A 19346-nucleotide genomic window follows, 5' to 3' on the forward strand; every position below is an offset into this window, starting at 1 on the left:
TCTTGGAGTCAATACTGTGTATTGGCTCCAAGGCAGAAGAGTGGTAAGGGCTAGGCAATGGGGGTCAAGTGACTTGCCCAGGGTCACACAGCTAGGAAGTGGCTGAGGCCAGATTTGAACCTAGGACCTCCCATCTCTAGGACTGGTTCTCAATCCACTGAGCTACCCAGCTGCCCCCTGAAAACTTAATTGTTAAGCATTTGTGACGTAAGAGTTAATTTTATAAATGGCAACCACAATAATCTTTTAAAATTAATATTATATTTACTATTTTACTTTCATTATTACACTCTACACATGCATGGACACACTATATACATGCTCTCTCTGCACAGGCATACATATGTACCTTTTATCTGTATACACTGCACATATGCATACCCACACCACATCTACACCTCCATGTGCCCTGCTCACATATACTCCACATGTGTGCACCCACATGCTCTGTACACATACACCTTTACCTAGCATACTTCCTACCCACATACCTACAGAAGTGCATACGCTTACATTTTTGTATTCTGCACACATAGGAAAAGGTTTTTTTTTAAGGTCTGGTATTAGTGGGGGCATCGTAAAGGCACCCTAACCTTGTTTTTCCCCCTTTTCTCTCTTTTTAGGCCTCGTTGCTCCGATGCCAGAGTACCTTAGTAATAGCAGAGCATGCGAATGATGCACTTGCATCCATTACATTAAATACTGTTACTGCAGCCACACGACTTGGCGGGGAAGTCTCCTGTTTAGTGGCTGGAACGAAATGTGACAAGGTGAGAAACTTGGAGAGTCAGCCAGTGCAAGCAGCTTCTTTATTCAGAGGCAGACAGAACCTGTCTTGCAGAAGGAGAGCCACCAAGAATTATGCCAAGGGCCATATCCTAACTTGACTTCTGATCCTTATGAAATGGCCAGGGGCAAAGCTAAGCAAGTATAAATGATTACAAGGCCAACGGAAGCTCTCATGAAGTATTTCGTCCTCTGAAATGAGGGTGGAATGGATTCATTGGACTCATTACTTATGTCAGTTTTTCTAGGTTAAGAGTTAGAATAATTTTGGACTCTTCACAAGCCAGTCCTTTAAGATTGGTGGATAATTGTTTGGTAATTGTTTCGGACTCCACAGAATGGTCTCTTCGTTCGGAGAATTGTGTTTGTTCATTTTAATCAGTATAAAGAGAGGAATTCCCGTGACTTGAGTGCTTCTTTTACTGAAGGTATCAAGGACTATTCATCTCTAGCTTAATTCATTTAAAAGTTCTGTAATAGCACCTTTGGAAGACTTGCCCATTGGAGGGAGCCTTATTTAAGTGGCCTTCCGGCTCTGTGTCAGAATACGAGGCAATAGCATCATTCTCTGCTGGCAACTGCCTACTCTGGTGGTTTGCACTTGGTGACTTGGACTCCACTCTCCAGGCAGAGCAAAATGAGCAGCTTAGAGGTGGGAGCACGTGACAGAGAGCATGGTAGTCTTTGAAAGTTAAAGAAATGGGAGAGGGGCCAAGAAACACTACCTGAATTTATGTTCTTGTAAAGCATGTCTTAAACATTCCTCCAACATTTCTAACAAGTCTGTTGGAATTCAATGCTCATTCAAAGAACGGACTAAGAATAGGCTGACTGTTTGCCTGATTTATAGACATTTTTTTTTACTAGATACTAGACTTGTGACTTGTCTTGGAAGCAGTGAATGACAGCAGGGGAAAGGGCCCAGGATATGGAGGAAGGAGCTGGGTTTGAATCCTGGCTCTGCCTCTCTAACACACATATGACCCTGAAACATTTCGAGTCAAAAGAGAGATTAAGGTAAAATGACTTACAAGTCCATTTGGTCTCTAAGTCTGATTTTTTGAACTCCTAGACTATAAAATGTGAATGAAACCTTAGTGATCATGAAGCCTCACACACACATTTGCAGGATAATGAAACTATGACCTGATACCTTTTATGTATATATGAAAAGTGCTTATGAACTGAAATTATTTGGGCGTTACGTGTTGTAGCACTTAATAAAGGTTCATTGTGGGGGCAGCTGGGTAGCTCAGTGGATTGAGAGCCAGGCCTAGAGACAGGTCCTAGGTTCAAATGTGGCCTCAGACACTTCCCAGCTGTGTGACCCTGGGCAAGTCACTTGACCCCCATTGCCTAGCCCTTACCACTCTTCTGCCTTGGAGCCAATACATAGTATTGACTCCAAGACGGAAGGTAAGGGTTTAAAAAAATAAATAAATAAAGGTTCATTGAGTCAGTGTTTTGCCTAAGATTTCACATCAAGTGACTAGCCTCTCACACAGAGACACAAACTGACCTCCTTATTATAGGCTCTTTCCATGACACTCTACTGATTTGATTCTTAGAGACATAGTTAATATAAGCCATGATACATAATTACATGATGAGCTACTTCTTCAGTTTGAGGATATAGAATTACTGATTTTTTGGGGGGGGCCACTGTATTGATTGAGAGCTACAAGGGATCTCAGAAGATCATCTAGTCCAAACTCCTCATTTCTGACCTCAAGAGGGAAAGTGACTTACCAAGGTCTTACGAGCAATTGACCCAGAACTTATACCTACACCCTCCAACTTTACGAGTACATTTCTTTTTCCAGTATACCGAACATGTCAGATTAATTCCTAAATATTGTTTTCTATGAGGTTCAATAGGAAAGCAGACAATTTACCACAAAATATTTTAGAGAAACATTTATTATCTGACTTGCTAATAATATTGTTTTTTGAAAAAGCAAGAATTGTTTCTGAAATTAGTCTCAAGCCTCCAAATTATTTACTGTTACAAAGAAATATTTTTATTTGAAATATGAATTCCTCCAATTATAGTTCCCTTTTATAAAGTATTCTTTATTTGCTTAGGACTTGTCTTATAACAGCCTTGTGAAGTAGGACATGTGGCAGATGGGGGAATTGAGGCTCCAAGAGGTAACAACTTTCCCAGGGCCAGAATGTGAAATCTTTTGTTCTTCACACTATAAGATGTCTTGATGAAAGAGATTGTTCAGAGATACCTAGCAATATTTTATCTTCCTAGGTTGGTATTTGTAGTAATGATTCTATTGACATAATTGTGGACCCTGACTTTAAGGTGGATTATTAAAGCAAATGTGAATTGTTTTGTTTTCATTGTAGGTGGCCCAAGATCTGTGTAAAGTGACTGGTGTATCCAAGGTCCTGGTGGCTCAGCATGATGTATTCAAAGGACTCCTTCCAGGTGAAGTTTTTCTGTGGACCAGACAAGCCTGTTACAGTCTGCTTTTCAGTGGGAAACAATTAGAAGATCCAAATTATAATGGAATGTATGAATGAACATGAGTATTCTGAAGCTTGTCACTTATGTTTTATTTGCAGAGGAACTGACACCATTGATTTTGGCAGCTCAGAAGCAGTTCAATTATACGCACATCTGTGCTGGAGCATCTGCCTTTGGGAAGGTAAGGAGAAAATGGGAAGTAGAGATTTAGCTATAGCCATTTGGGAGGTTTATTTCTCATTATGTGTATTTGGTTCAGCCAGACATTTATACCAAGCTTTGTTTTATGTAACCAATCCTGATTGTTTGACATCTCATAATAGCCATGCTAAAGAATTGCCTTCTCCAGCTTTTGTTACTGTTTCTGTTCAAAATCCCAGACTAGGCTTTAAAAATCTGTTACAAAAAGCTCTTTCTAGGCAGACACAAGTTACCGTCTTTGATAAAACTGCTAAAGGTGATTTTATTTGAATTTAGGCTGATCAAAAGATTCAGAGTATTGGTAATGGAATATGAAGCCTTCCACCTCTTAATTGTTGTATTTATATTTTTCTCTAGCTAGTAGAGATTGTAGTGTGACAAGGGAATCACTTTAAAAGACTGATATATATTAATTTAAGGTCGCCAAGGAATTCAGCTATGTAATTCCTAAATGAAAAACTCAAGTCAGCCGTCAGCCTTTTTTGGAGTTTAATTACAATAGGAGCAAGAAAGGAATTAGAGATAGAGAGAAAGAAAAAGGGAGAGAAGGGAATAGGGCTTAAATACCCCTTCTGTTTAGGCTGGGCCAAAAGGCCCAAGCCCTTAGATAGCTGGGGCAAAGAAAAGAGATCAGTCCCTATCACTCACGTGACCAAAATGGAGAAACAGTCTCAGAGGCCCCCACCTTCAGCTTCCTTCAGCGCCAGCTTCTTCGAGTCCACCGCAATCACCCCGACCAAACTCCTCCACCCCTCCTCAAGTCTCCAGACCCTCCTATCTTTAAGGAAACCATCCAAGTTCCTCCTCTCAGTTCTCCCATCTACCAATCACTGTTCATCAATTTCCCTGTGCCAATGGAGGCTCTAGCTTAACCCAGGACTGCCCAGAGGTTTCTGGCTTTTGCACATGTCTGTTGAAGGTCATATTTTCAAATGATTAAATCTTTGATCTAGGCTGCAGCCCTTACTCAATCCTGTTAGGACTGAATAGGGTGGAGATTTATTCCAAGTATCTCCATTGTATCAATTCTAAAATCAATCAAGACTCAAAGAAATTCCTGTTCTATGCTTAAGCATAGGTCAAAGCCCTTTCCATTGTTCAGCAAAAGGTTTCTGTCCTAAAGTAATCTGAAGAAGGGAAGAGAAGGAACCTCCCATGCCAATGGGGTTCCCATTCCAATAGACTATCAGTAAGAAATTTTCCAAGTATGAAATATCCCAATGGTGAAATTTCCAACATTTATAAGTCTAAGGAATTTTGAGGTTTACAGTAGGCAGCTGCCATTTTGCAAATAACCCCACTTTCTGTTCATAGCACTTTTGACAATATTCATAGCGCTCCCCCAAGTGTTGCCTTTTATTATTCATCCAATAATTTAGGGAAGTAGTGCAGCTTTTATTAATCCCATTTCATAGATGAGCATTTAGACTGGATGGGTTAAATGGCTCTCCAAGTGGCCATGTGGCTTCAGATGACACAGCAGAAACTCACACTCTGATCCTCTCTTTTTTCTACAACTTGATACTGTCATCTCAGGCTCTAGCATCCCTTAGTGGTGGTTCAGTAGGGAGAAAACACTTGAGGTCTTTACTGTTCACTGCTGATTTCTCTTTCAAAGTCTTTGGAGATTGGGCTCATGGGAGAGAACCTTGCTTTATTGCCTGTGTGAATTATATTGTCAGTCAGTAAGCATTTATTAAGCATCTCCTATGTTCTGGGGCCTGAGCTTTGTCCTGAATATACAAAAAGAGCCCAAAGGCAGTCCCTGTCCTCCAGGAGCTAATAAGCAGCTGTGTCCAAATAAGATGTGGTATAGAGAGGACAGAATGGAGATAGTCATAGGGGGAAGGGTTAGTTATCACTTGGAGCATCCCTCCTACTTCATGTGAGGTTCATGTTTGTCAAAAAGAGTCAGAAGGCAACTCAAGGTGCCTTAAACAGCATGGCACTATGGTAGCTAATGGGAAACAGGGGAGAAAGACAGATTGCTAGTAACATAAATTACTTCATCATTGTGCTCATTGTTTCCCTCAGTTTGTTTCTTTAGAAATTGTTGGCCAAGGAGATTAGAGAACTGGGGTTAGGAAACCTGAGTTTGATTCCAGCTTTGCAGGGAGTGCTTTGTGAACATGTGCAAACATGTGTGGTGTCTCTGAGCCCCAGTACCTTCATCTAGAAAATGGGATATTATTTTCATCAACTGCTTCACAGGAAAGCACTTTCCAGATTCCTAAGTGCTAATGAGGTGTGAACTGCAATATTTTGAAAGTCATCATGGTTTCATAGAAAGAGGACTGGAAATAGAGTCTAGTGGAGACCATAGACTGTATTCAAATTCCTGCTCTGGCATATACTATTCCCTTGGGCAAGTTAGCCTGGCTTTCAACTTCAGTTTCCTCATCTGTAACATGAAGATCATGTTTGTACTCCCAACTTTTAGGAAAGTGCTTTGATGAGTTCTGATTTATTAATCCAACATTTATTGAGCACCTTCTGTGTCAAAGAGGAATATACAGATAAGTAAGATGTGGACCCTGGTCTGAAGAGGAATACAAACCCATTGAAAGTCTTTGCAAAGATGCTCAACTGGCTGTTTTCAAAGCTTCCCCCACAGTAAATGCAAAGTGGTTCCATGCAGATTGACTGACCCTACTTAGAACATTCTGTACTTGGGAATGCTGGACTTGGCTCAGAGGTACTTGGAGGACAGATCCTAAGCTTCCTTGGAGATCATCTTGCTCATTCTGTTTCTCTTACAGAGGCAGAACGTGAGGTCTATGTGTATGAAGTTGGTTTCTCCAGGTTTTCCAAGTTCTAAGGGTCAAGAGTAGAATTCACATTCGGTTCCTCTGTCTTTCCATTGGGCCATTGCCATGAAAAGGGAGGGGGGCATTGCTTGGGAAGGAAGAGGCTCCTTTTTAAACAAATATGCATGTGTGCATGTGCACGCACGCGCGTGTGCACACACACACACACACACACACACACACACACACACACACACACACCCCAGTCTTAAGAATTTAAAAGACCCTCATGCCACCTGATTCAACCTAGACCTGAACAAATATTCCCTCTGCCTTTGCTTGAAGACCTCCTCTCAAGGCAATCCCTTCCACTTTTGGATACTCTCATTGTTAGGAAGTTTTTCTGTATACGAGGCTCATTTGCTGCCTCAGGGGCCAACAAGAACAAGTTTGTCCCTCATAGGCCTGCAGATTCTTGAGGACAGATCTCTTGTGTTCCTTGAGCTTATACTTTTCCAGGCTAAATAGCCTGACTTTCTTTAACCTCTCTCCTTATGACCTGACCTTGAGGCTCCTTGCTGCCCTGACTGGAGGCCAGGTCTGAATTCAAGGCTCCTAATGACAATAAGGTGAGGGCTTCAGAACTAGCACCAGCCTGTCCTAGACACTCTTTGAATACAGCCTTGGGTCTTATTTCCTTTTTGGCAGCCATTTAGTAATATGAAGACCTCCAGAGAGGCTGCTTTGGAGCTATCCTCATGTCTTGATGTGAAGAGACTTTATTAGACTAAGAAAAGAATTGGGAGAGAGGGAGGAGAAGAGGAGAGAGAACAAGAGAAGATAAGGATGATGAAGAGGAAGAGGGAAAGGGTAAGAAAGGCAGGACCTAGATGGAAGAAGGAAAGCTTCGAGAACCCTTATTATTTTGACAGGCTGAGCTCTGGCTGTATTCATTCATCTAGAGCTTTTTACTTGGTGTGGTGGAGCTATAGGTCTTATCTACATCTGAAAGGAAAACAGTCCCTGCCTTCAAGGACCTTAGAGCCTAGATGCTATAACATCTCTCTGTGTCTTTCCACTGCCTCCGAGCTGCCCCCATCCCCCTGCAAAATAGAAATAGTTCATCAGTCAAAGGTTGAGGTTAGCCAGAGAAGATTCCTGAAGAAGGCAAGAGCTTGGAGGAAGGTGGGCTATATTTAGCCCTGAAGTGGAGACATGGACCCTCTAGGAGTAGAAGGCTGTGTTTTTCCTGTGTAGTGCTTCATCAGATCTAAGTGCTTTCACACATTAGCTCTCTGGAGTTTTACAATAGTTTGGTGAGGTTGACTGAATAGGTGGTATTATCATTTTACAGATGAGGAAACTGAGGACTGAAGTTTCACTAAGTTTAAGTGCCTTGTCAAGGTTACGTAATCAGCTAGAGGCACAACTTAATTTAGATGTGATAGTCTTTAAAGTGTTCTTACCTCTCACAGAAGGTCACCTCTGAATCCCTACCATGAATTGCCTTTTATTTCTGGATAATTCTTTTATTCATTAAGCCAGAAACATTGAAGACCTTTAAAGAAAAATCTTGAGGCAACTCTTTGCCTCCTCATCTGATGGTAAAAGAGAATTTTAAATTTATTTTAATTAATTAATTTTCATTGACAGACCATCAAACAATTTTATGTTTATGTGTACCCAGGTGGAACCTTTCACTATTTGAGAATTTAGCTGGTCTCTGAAGTTTGTTTTTCAAACTTTTTCTTATCTTAGTTTAGCAACACATTTGTCCATTTGGTGAACAAGCGGCATCTTGATGCATTTTAAAACTACCAAAGCAAGTCTCATGCCTCATAATTCAGTATATTGAATTAAGGGGTTTACTTACTGTAAGACCCATAAAATTCATAATGTTGTTACAGTAATGGCCAGCACTCGTTTAACCACAGAAGCCCCTTGAGTCGGGTTGCTATAAGGCTCTCAAATGTCCAACAAGCGCACAAAATCGAAATATTCATGGTAAAAACTCAAATGATGAATGTTTTTTAAAAGCTATTTTCATGGCAGTAATAGTCATTTGTGAATCTTTTTTTTTTATCTTTAGAACCTTTTGCCCAGAGTAGCAGCCAAACTTGATGTTGCCCCGATTTCTGACATCATTCAAATCAAGTCACCAGATACATTTGTGAGAACTATTTATGCAGGTGAGCATCATGAAAAATATTTGATCAAAATCCTCATTCTTTTTAAATTTCAAAAGCAGAAATTAACTGAGAAATTATACCAAAACCCAAATACGTGGATGTTTTAAAATGGCTATTATGTAGGTTTCTTTGGGGAATTATGTGCTTTTTGAATCTGCAAAAGGCAAAACATGAACTGGGGCTTTGAAAGTTACATCCTGTGTCTGACATGGAGGTGAGTGCAGGTTCTTGAAGGCTCTGCCCCAAGAGTGGAAGTGGTGGTGGAGCCTCTGAGCTGGAGAGGCTTCGAGGACAGACCCGGGATTGATTTCTGTATGTCTGCCATCCAAGGACCAGCCAAGGTAAGGCCAAGTGGCTTATCCCTGGAATGGGCTATAATCTTTGGACACTGCCTTTCCCTGTTCTTTCCTGGTGGTGGTTATCAGTGGACTTGTTTATGTTCAGCTATCACCTGTAACAATCAGAGAACCTCAACCCCAGCAAAGAGCTTTCTGGTTCAAAAATGTGACTTAATTTAAAAAAAAAATTTAAGTTTTCTCTTACCTCTTTGAGAATGATAATATTCTGGTTTCCTTTGGAGGCTTGATTTCATTCCTCTTTGCTTTCTAGTAGCAAATTGGAGCCTGTATCTCACCTGGTTGTGTGTCTACTTATTTCTGTTGTGACAACATTGGTGTTCCTAGTCTTTCTACTTTAATATGCACCTAATTTGTAGTTTACATATTTTTCCTGCTCCCCTGATCCCTTCATCTTACTAGAGAGCTTAGTATTTTGATGGGTCATCCCCCTTCTCCCTGCCCTGAAATAGATTGTCTGCTTTCTTAGGTGATGAACCTTTCTGTGCCTGGGCCTCAGTCTGATTCTGTTACTTGACTTACTCCCTTTCTAGCCATTCTAGCTCAGTAGCATCATCTAGAGCTTGGCTCCTTATTGTAGCTTGGGAGCCAAGGACCATCTCCATCTCCATGCCATGATGAGGTGTCCCCTGCTGCTGATGCACTGACTTCAGGGTGAAAAAGCAGATGACTTATAAGCAGAGAAAACCTACTCTTACCTGTTTTTCACTTGTTCCATGGCACAGCCAGTGCTGCTTTTAGCAGCCCAAGAGTATTGTCCCCAAGTCTGAACGTGTGAGCTTTTTTATTCTAGGGAGAAGCAGTTGGGGAAGCAGGTATCCCTGGAGTTCAGCAGTGCCCCAGCCTGGGCTCTATGTCTTCTGCCTTTCACCTGGGTCACCTCCCTTTCAGGGACAGTGCATCTTAGCCAGAACCAACAAAGGGTTTGGAATGACATTAGGGCCAGGATGGCATTGTCTCTTTGTCATCTCTGTCCATACTTCTCAAGCTCCTATTTCCATTTAGAATTTCATTTCAGTATCTCTTGTGTTGATTGATCCACCTCTCCATATATTCTGGTCTCTTGTGGTGCCCGGAGAGCACTGGGCTCTTTGTTCCTCTGATTCAAGTTGTGAGTTTCTTTACAAATGGTCAATTCTCAGAACTTAGGCCTTTCATCTTTAGGAATGCTCAGGGGAAATGTTAGTCATCAGTTAGTGCCTTCTTAATGGGATCTGGTTAATCCAGAGGAAGCCTCTCAAGAGCTTTTAAAAAGGGAGAACCTGAGCATATCTTGGATGTACTTTGTTTCTATGATCATGTATGTTTCTTCTTTTATTACATAGTATGGTCATTGGAAATGTGTTGTAGTTTGTTGTCAACTTATAGGTTACATGATCTTTATCCATTTAGAAAGCCAGCTATCTATAATCCTTGTGATGGAAAGCCTACCCTGAGTATTTTCCTGTTTTGTCCCCTGAGACATAATTTTCCTCTTTCTTTCTTTCTTTCTTTCTTTCTTTCTTTCTTTCTTTCTTTCTTTCTTTCTTTCTTTCTTTCTTTCTTTCTTTCTTTCTTTCTTTCTTTCTTTCTTTCTTTCTTTCTTTCTTTCTTTCTTTCTTTCTTTCTTTCTTTCTTTCTTTCTTTCTTTCTTTCTTTCTTTCTTTCTTTCTTTCTTTCTTCCTTCCTTCCTTCCTTCCTTCCTTCCTTCCTTCCTTCCTTCCTTCCTTCCTTCCTTCCTTCCTTCCTTCCTTCCTTCCTTCCTTCCTTCCTTCCTTCCTTCCTTCTTTCCTTCCTTCCTTCCTTCCTTCCTTCCTTCCTTCCTTCCTTCCTTCCTTCCTTCCTTCCTTCCTTCCTTCCTTCCTTCCTTCCTTCCTTCCTTCCTTCCTTCCTTCCTTCCTTCCTTCCTTCCTTCCTTCCTTCCTTCCTTCCTTCCTTTCTCTCTCTCTCTCTCTCTCTCTCTTTCTTTCTTTCTTAAAAGCCCCTACTATCCATCTTAGAATCAATACTAAGCATCAGTTCCAAGGCAAGAAGAGTGAGTGGTAAGGGCAGTTGGGGTTAGGTGACCTGGCCAGAGTCATACAGCTAGGAAGGTGTCTGAGGCCATATTTGAAACCAGGACCTCCCACCTCCAGGCCTGGCTCTAATCACTGAGCCACCTAGCTGCGCCCCCTTCCCCCTAAGAATTAATTTCTGAGCCTTACTAGTAGTATTTGACATCCCCTTGTACTCTTTATTAGCTTTAAGAGAATTTATTTGTAGATGTGGATTCTGATTGTTTTAGGAAATGCCATATGTACCGTGAAGTGTGAGGAGAAAGTCAAGGTGTTCTCTGTTCGGGGGACTGCATTTGAGGCGGCCACCACGAGTGGGGGGAGTGCCTCTACTGAGAAAGGTAGGTGTTGGGTTTTTATTTGATGGGTTTCAGCCAGGGCAGACACAAATGAGAGATTGTGTTGGGATCAGAGGTGGCCTCCCATTCAATTGTTACAGGCACTTCCTTCACGTCTTAGAAAGCTTATCCAAGTGGCCTTTTTGAGATAAATGTTACATATATGAATAATAAGCATTACTTATCTACTACCCAAGATAGTTTTGGCCTGGGGGAGGTGGGATAAGATCCAAGTTTGAGTGGGTAGAAGGAGGTGGGAGAAGGAAGTGCCCTGAAGGCTAGTCTTTTGTATTAATATTAGGTCGCCTTTCTCTCTCCATTTATTAATAGTTTCTATCATGCTTAGGACATTCATTATGCTAGAACAATGTGACCTGAAACTCAACAAAAATCCCATTGAGTACCCATTAATCTTTAGTTTTGTCAGAATATAGTGTGTGTACATTTCTCTCATTAAAGTAACATAGGCACCCTCCTGTAAGGTAACTTCAAGCAGTATCATTTAGCAGGACTTTTGCCAATACATTATAATTAGACCGCACTCCGAAGGAAAGTTGTAAAACCACGATAAGACATTGTTCACTCCTTTGAAATATTTCTGTAGAGCTGGGATTGTTTTTCATATCTTTAAGGAGCCCACTAATGACAGTAGGGTAGTATATGCTAGAATGGTTAGAGATTTTTATACGAATACACATACGCAAATAAGTAAATTGTTGTTTGTTTTGATGTGAGCAGCACCCAGTACCTCACCAGTGGGACTGTCGGAATGGCTGGACCAGAAATTAACAAAAAGTGATCGGCCAGAGCTGACTAGTGCCAAAGTGGTGATATCTGGGGGTAAGTAGATGATTGCTATTTGTCATGAGTATTAAAAGCAATATACTGTCCTCTGAATTTTAGTGTTTCTTTTTAAGGAATACTGAGGCAAGTGGGTGGTTGATGGTTGCTCCGTTTCATCACTGAGGAAATTGGGGCATAGTTGAGTGCAATAAGTTATGAATTTAATACGTAATTGGGACCATCTGTTGCAAATCTTCATGAGTGGCAGTAGGGGGAGCATGGTACAATGTTCAGTTCTGTAGCTTTCTCTACCATTTGATACATTTGTCTCCTGACTGATTTCTCTGTTTAGCTAGAGAAGAATGTTGGGTTTTATTTTGAAGACAATTGTGGTAGAAAGATACCTTGTGTGGCCATTTTGTCTAGCTCTGCTATCTAAGATAGGGAGTATCTGGCCTTTTTGAAATGATCTCCAATCTGTATCCATTAAACTTTCAAGGGTTTCTTCCTTTTTGGGTCTTTACCTTTGTGGAAAGTCTTCATTGCTGTATGTTAAGTACATTTCCTTCTTTTTACAAAAAAAATTCTTAGTAGAGTTTGAAGCACCTGGCCAGCTATAGACTTTGTATATGTAAAGACATTTCTCAGATTCCCTGTGAAAGTGGCTTAGACTAGGAAAAAGGCCCTGGCTCTTATTCTTTCTTCATATTTTTTTCACATCTTTAGTCTTTTGTGCTACTTTTGCCTAGTTCTTCCTGAAACTTTTATAAATAATACTATCCAAACTGCCTCCATTATTCTGATAAAGACCTTGATACTTCTTACCTTTGGCAAGCAGGTCACACTCCCTGTTGTGATAGATAGCCTTGTATCATGTTTTTAAAAACTGTGGACCCCTGTGACTCTAGATAGCTGTATTCTGCTAGATTGGTGCCCAGCCAACCCAGAAATATGTGTGCCCATCAGGGAAAAAGCAAAACCAAGCATGCTGGGGAGTTTAATGTTCTGTAGAAATGATTAGAAACATTGGGAAAGATGGAATTCAGAATTTTAAAGTGTCATGGGTGGTTCACGTACTAGATTATAAACTCAGTACTGATATTGGAATGAAAGATCACTTCATTGAGAGACATTTAAGAGTGGCTTGTGTGCTGGGCTAATATTCTGTTTTGCTCTTGTACCAGGACGTGGCTTGAAGAGTGGAGAAAACTTTAAGCTGTTATATGATTTGGCGGATCAGCTACATGCTGCAGGTAAAATGCTTTTGTTTGTTTGGAGAGACTATTCCTTCTGAGGGGTTATTTCCTTTCTCCATATTCAGACTAACAGGTTCTAACTTATTCATGGTGAAAAGAGTTAGAATGGCCTTTGGAATCTGCTCTAACCTCCTCATTTGACAGAGAAGGAAATGGAGACCTGGCTGATTTGCCCAAGATCCTGGAGGAGTGAATCACTCTACTTCCTTTATCCAGGCCAGACTTTGAAAAGGCTTGGTGCTACCATTCTCTCCCTGTGCGTCTGGGCAAGTCACTTAAACATTCCTTACCTGGCTTTGCTCAAATGTAAAATGAATGGGTTAGATTAGATGGATTCAATCGATAATGCTATGATTAAGTGAGCCCCAGGATTTGTCAAGAGCTTTGTAACCATAAAGTATTAGGTAAATGTCAGTGGCCTTTATATTGATGGCTCTAGCTGGATAGTTGTTTTGCTTTCCTGTGGTTTTCAGCTCTTCTCTCTGAAGTCATCTTCCATTTGTTTTCCCCTTGAATAGTGTAATATTGACTAGTGAGGAAAGAGCTTCCTCTTCTGTAGCCTTTCTATGATGATTTTTACACTTGCAAAGTCCTTTCATTAGTTTCTTTAAGTTTCATGAAACTTCATTGTCCACTTCAGGCTTTAGAATCCAGAACTTTTCTCTTATTAGTGTCCCAATTTAAGTCTCTCATGTAAATAAATTTGTTTTTAAGAAGATGGGGAGAGAGCTGCTGTTAAAAATTTATTAGAAGTCTGAAAAAGAATTTGTGAATTAAAAATCAGGTCTTTTTTACTGGTTCACTTTTACGTCAGATGACATCTTGCAACAAAAGTGTTGATAAAATTCAGCATGTTTATTTTATTATTTGCATACTTAGAACTCTGGACTCTGCCCTGACCAACATAGCCTATCTCTGCCTTCTCATCCTGCCTGATTCTTTTCCATGTTCTTCCCTAAATGAGCCCTTCCCAGAGCATCTCTCCAGGCTTCTGAAGACCTTTCTCTGGGTCTTCTAATATTCTGTGGATAGTAGTACAAAATGTCAGCTGTCCAGCTGCCATTCCTCACTTGTGCTACATGACTAGTCCCCTAGCTTTTCTGCTTATCCATGCTTTTAATGTCTTAATGAGCATCCTTAGCACTATTGACCATATTTGGTGGTCTACTTACACTTACTGTGGGACTAACCCCTGGACCACCTAACGTTTTAATTCTTTGGAAATTATGGTGGCCATGATTCATAGCCATAGAGGAACACAGGGACTTTATCAATGCTTTGTGTTGGGGAGGGGATGGGGAGGATTGAAAGGACTGAAAAAGTCCCCAGATTTCCTCCAGTTTTCAGTTCTGTTCAGTTTGAGGCCCAGCTATGACTAAATTTTTTTTACCCAGCTTTGTACTATACTTTTTTAAAAGTCTATTTTTTTCCATATGTGAAAACATTATTAATATTGTTTTTTTAATTTTGAGTTCCACATTTTTTCCTACCCTTCTGACCCCTCTCACTGAGACAGCATGAAATTTGATATAGGATATACATTACACTGCACTTTTAATAGAAGTTCTTTTCCCATCTTCTTAAACATTAGCTTCTCCATCTCTAGCAGAGCTGAGGGCCACTCTTGCATGAAATCAAACTTAATTAAAGTATAATGGAGAAATGGGTTAAAAATAAAAAGGTAAAAATACAATAAAAAAGTTATTGTGTCATATTCTAAGTTAATTTGCACCCAGTAGGGATCTATTTCCATTTGGGTTTGACACCGTTGCTCTGTGGCCTCTGTCCAAGACAGATATGTGGTATTAGGCTCATACAATAGGGGGCTCACCCAACTGCATGTCATCATTTGGGCAATAGGCAGTCTTCATCACTTTGATGTTTCTTGCATGGGTGCTAGGTCTACTTTTAAATAGCTGTAGATCTCATTGAAGAGGTGTCCTTGGGCTTGATATAATCAGAATGATATAATTTATAAACAACTTATTTGTCAGTCTTCATTTTGATTTTTAATTAAAAAATGCAAATTCTGTTGTTTTTATTTCCTGTTTCCTAAGCAGGAAAAGAGATAGGTGTGTGGAGAGGCCAGAATTCAAATTTAATGTGTTATTTCTGCACTCTCTCAGTTTGTCGTATTAAACTTATTGAGTACTTACTCAATGCAGTCCTGTGCTAGGAATTGTAGGGGGACACAAAGACAAAAAAGGCATGATTCTTGCCTTCAAGGAGCTTTTTTCCATTGGGGAAAGTGAGGCATTTCCCCAAATGATGGCAGAGGGTAGAATATGAGAGACACCTTAGAGGACTGGCTGGAAAGGGAAGCTTCATGGAGAAGGTGGCATTCTCTGATGTACTTACTGTGTGACTTTTTTTTTTCTGTGATGATTCTGTGTTTTTTGTGATTCCTACCAAATGATCACTTCATTGAGGGCAGGGTTGTTGTCTAAATGTTGAATCTCTTTTGGCACCTAGCACAGTGGTCTGTACACAGTGGGAAGTGAACTGATGGCTACTGAATTAATTTGTATTGTTCCTTTAGGGTTTTTTACAGAAGGAAAAGGGCATTTCAGATGGAGCAAGGTACAATAATAAGATGAGGTCTGGGCTTTGGGGTGGATGCCAGGGCCTTTTCAGGAAATGATTTCATTTGGCTGAAGGTAGAGAGTGCAAAAAAGGACAAGTCAGTAAGGCCAGAAGTGCTTGGACTCAGAGCATACTGGAGCCACGGTTTCGGAAGGTGAACATGTACATATTGCATATGCTTTTTTGGTAAAGCAAGGAGAGACATTTAAACCTGATTTCTGTCTTCCATGTAAAGCCTAAAACCCCCAAGCATAAAGCATAGGGATTTCCTGTTGATCAGTTCCTTAAATGCATCAGTACTTAGTATCCAGGTGTCTTAATCAGTGTCATTAAATTCTTTTTTATAAAATATGGGCCACAGCTGGCTGGCTTTTCAGGCCTCATTGACAATGGACTGAGCAGCAGAATTTGAAAAATAGCCTCTATTTTTTCTTTCCATAGTTGGTGCTTCCCGTGCGGCTGTTGATGCTGGCTTTGTGTCCAATGACCTGCAAGTTGGACAGACGGGGAAAATAGTAGCACCGGTGAGTATTGCAAAATAAACCATGCTGTGAAACTTTGCAAAGAACAGAATCATCTGCATTGGCTCAAGAATGGCAGACCTCTTGAGCGACCTCTTCTATGTTCAAAGGCCAGGGGCCTGCCGTGAAGAAGGCAGTCAGGGCAGGGCGATGACTAGTGGTTTCTTAGCCTAGACAGTTGTGTAGGGCAGGCTCTCCTGCTGCTGCTCTGGTCTGGGCCAGAGGGCCTCAGTGTGGGTAGAGGAGACCAGGCCCAGCACAGCCACTTCATTATCATGGGTCGTCTCTGAACCTCAGACTCCTTGATTATAGATTGGCAGGAGCAAATGTTGGCAGTCCTTCATGAGGTTGTTGGGAGCAAAGTGCTTGAAAAGTTTCAAAGTTGAGAGCATCTGTTTCCTGACCCATTGAGTGGAAGGCCCTTTGTTCTTTCAGCTGTGTGAAAGTGGCAGAGAAGCAGCAGATTGTGGGAGGGCAAGTAAGCAAGTGCTGCCCGCTATCAAGATTGAGGAGATTTGAGTTCGAGTTCCATAACTGAGCACGTGACTTAACTGAGTCTTAAGGTTCCCCCCTATCTGTAGAAGGAGAGAATTGGCCTGAAGGGTCTTGAGAGGGCTCTTCTGCCTCTACCAGTGTATGGATGGATCATTGACTGTCACTGGGGAGGTAAAGGGGCTTTGTGGAAATAGCGTCAATCATCTGCTATAAAAAATGTATAACACACAGGTACCTGCACACACCCCTTCTTTACTGTATGTCTCATCATGTGATGGCAGTGAGGGGGAGGTTTGCCAACAGAACATGTTTTTGATCTCAACAACTCTCACTGGAGTCTGTCCTGTTGAGCTAGGGGAAGTGGAATGGTGACTAATGATAATTGATTCATTTGGTGCTTACCATGTGCTGGATCCTATGCTAAGCACTGGGGAGAGTAAACAAGACAGACCCTTCCCTCAGGAGCTTGCATCATCTGATGGAAGACAAGAGGGAGAAGTGGATTGGAAATGTCCAGAACGTGCTGAGAAGGCCTGGCTGTGGAGAGGCTCACCCGTCAGCATCCAGAGCAGAGTTCAAGGTTGTGGTGGGAGGAGAAGGAAGGAAAGGAGGAGTATGGTTGGAATGGAGGGCAGGAGAGCCTCAGCAAAGAGAGGTGCCATGCCAGGGAAAGCACATGGTGCTGAGGTATGCAAAGAACACTTTCTATCTGTTCTGCAGAGGAATTTAGGAAGAGATTCTGGCAAGGAGGCTACCTTTCCTTAACAAGCATTAACTATCTTCTCTGCCAACACTACTAGCCTTGGGGTTACAAGCTCTAGACAAAAGAGCCCCTACTTTTATGGAGCTTCTATTCTGCTGGAGAAAGAGTTGTTCAGGAATTGGGGAAGGAGAGAGAGCACTAGCATCTGAGAGGGCTGGAAAAGCTTTTCAGGGCTCAGCTTTCCAGAAAGCTGAGGAGTCTCCAGAGTCTTGGATGAGGAGGGAGCGGCCTGGGGAATGGCAGATGGGCACGGCTGGAATGTGGAGTGGAATCTGACTAAGACTGAGAAGGAAAATGGAATGCCAGAGTGTGGAGGTGCTGGGGAGCTCCTGACCATTTTTGAACAGGAGGAGAATTGTCATGAATAAATTTCTGCTTTATTTAGGAAATTAGAGTGGATTGGTGGGAAAAGAGACTAGACATAATTGCTGAATAATTTTGGGATCAGGCAGTAAACATTGATTAAATGCCTACTGTGTTCCAGGCACCAGCTCCAGAGATACAAAAAGAGGCAAAAGTTAGTCCCTGCTCACAATCTAATTGTAGGAAGAGACAAACAAGTAAACTAATATGTACAAACACTCTATTTACAGGATAAATAGGAAATAATATACAGAGGGAAGGAACTAGAATGAAGAGGGGTTGGGAAAGGTTTCTGTAGCAAGTAGGTTCTTAGTTGGGACTTAAAGGAAGTCAAGGATGTGAGATGGTGGAGTGGAGGAGGAAAAGCATTCTAGATGTGGGGGGATAATCTAAGAAGATGCCCAGGGCTGAGAGGTGGAGGCCAGTGTATCCTGGATCTAAGATTATGTAGTGGAGAATAAAGTGTAAGAAGATTGGAAAGGTAGTAGGGGATGAGGTGATGAAGGGCATGGACAAACAGAGCATTGTGTATTTGATCCCATAGGCGATGGGGAGCAGCTACTGAAGTTTATTGAGTACTGGTATGGCATGGAAATCAAATGGAAATTGCCCCAAACCAAATTGTGTTGGAAAACTGGTAATTATGAAAATAGCCTGAGGTTACCTCGCTTCCTCTGTAGAAGCTGGCGCTCAAAGCACATTAGAGAGGACTGAGATGAAAAGATATGGACATAAATGTCGTGTGTTACAAGTAGGAAGCTGCTCATTTTTGTTAGTTGAGTTATTTACTCTAGACTGAATGGGAGGAATTGTGAGCGACATTTTCTCCTCATGTCTTACTAGAAGCAAGTACTGTAACTCAGCTTTATGTCTACTCTCACAATCGTAGATGTGGTGTTTTCATACTTCTAGTCTTTGAAAGGTGTGATCTTATCACTGCTGTGGGGGCTTTTGCCACCTGGGCATTTCACATCCCCTTCATATTGCCTGAGTTCTCATGACCAAAATATTCATCTGGTGGCCACTGTTCTGGCAATGTGCCTCTCGGAATTCGGCAAGGTGGGTCCCAGGATGATAGACTTGGAGCTAGAGAAGACAATAGAAACCCTTCACTTGATAGATAGACAAAGGCCCACAGAAGTGGGTCCCACAGAGAGGTCAGTGCTTGGGTCGGGCAGTCACCAGTCCTGTACTCATTTGGTGATACCATCGAAGCTAATACTTCTTTGGTCTCACCTTTGGGATCCCATAGTTCCCTTCATGCCACAGGGAAGTTTTGGAGGGAGGACTTAGGAAGAGAAGATTTGAGTCATAATTTTTCAAACTTATGAAATATTTTAAATGCTCAAAGATTTTAATGTTTTAGTAAAAGACTAACTGAACATCAATACAACCAACTTAATTTTCTTAGTGTAATGATACACATTTAGGATAAGCAATTTCAATGCATTAA

The 19346-nt window shown here is 41.3% G+C and overlaps 1 protein-coding gene across 1 annotated transcript in view; it reads left to right on the forward strand.

Moving 5' to 3' along the window:
* ETFA (electron transfer flavoprotein subunit alpha) overlaps positions 1–19346 on the forward strand; it is a 72686-nt gene that overhangs the window by 27144 nt on the left and 26196 nt on the right. Inside the window, exons 2-9 of the mRNA XM_007477988.3 lie at positions 624–770; positions 3145–3226; positions 3364–3446; positions 8303–8402; positions 11022–11132; positions 11868–11969; positions 13097–13165; positions 16193–16275. Of these exons, the coding sequence (XP_007478050.2) occupies positions 624–770; positions 3145–3226; positions 3364–3446; positions 8303–8402; positions 11022–11132; positions 11868–11969; positions 13097–13165; positions 16193–16275 (777 nt within the window). The remainder of the gene's footprint in view (positions 1–623; positions 771–3144; positions 3227–3363; positions 3447–8302; positions 8403–11021; positions 11133–11867; positions 11970–13096; positions 13166–16192; positions 16276–19346) is intronic.

This window comes from Monodelphis domestica, chromosome 1, assembly GCF_027887165.1.
Source record: "Monodelphis domestica isolate mMonDom1 chromosome 1, mMonDom1.pri, whole genome shotgun sequence".
NCBI classification, from domain to species: Eukaryota; Metazoa; Chordata; class Mammalia; order Didelphimorphia; family Didelphidae; genus Monodelphis; species Monodelphis domestica.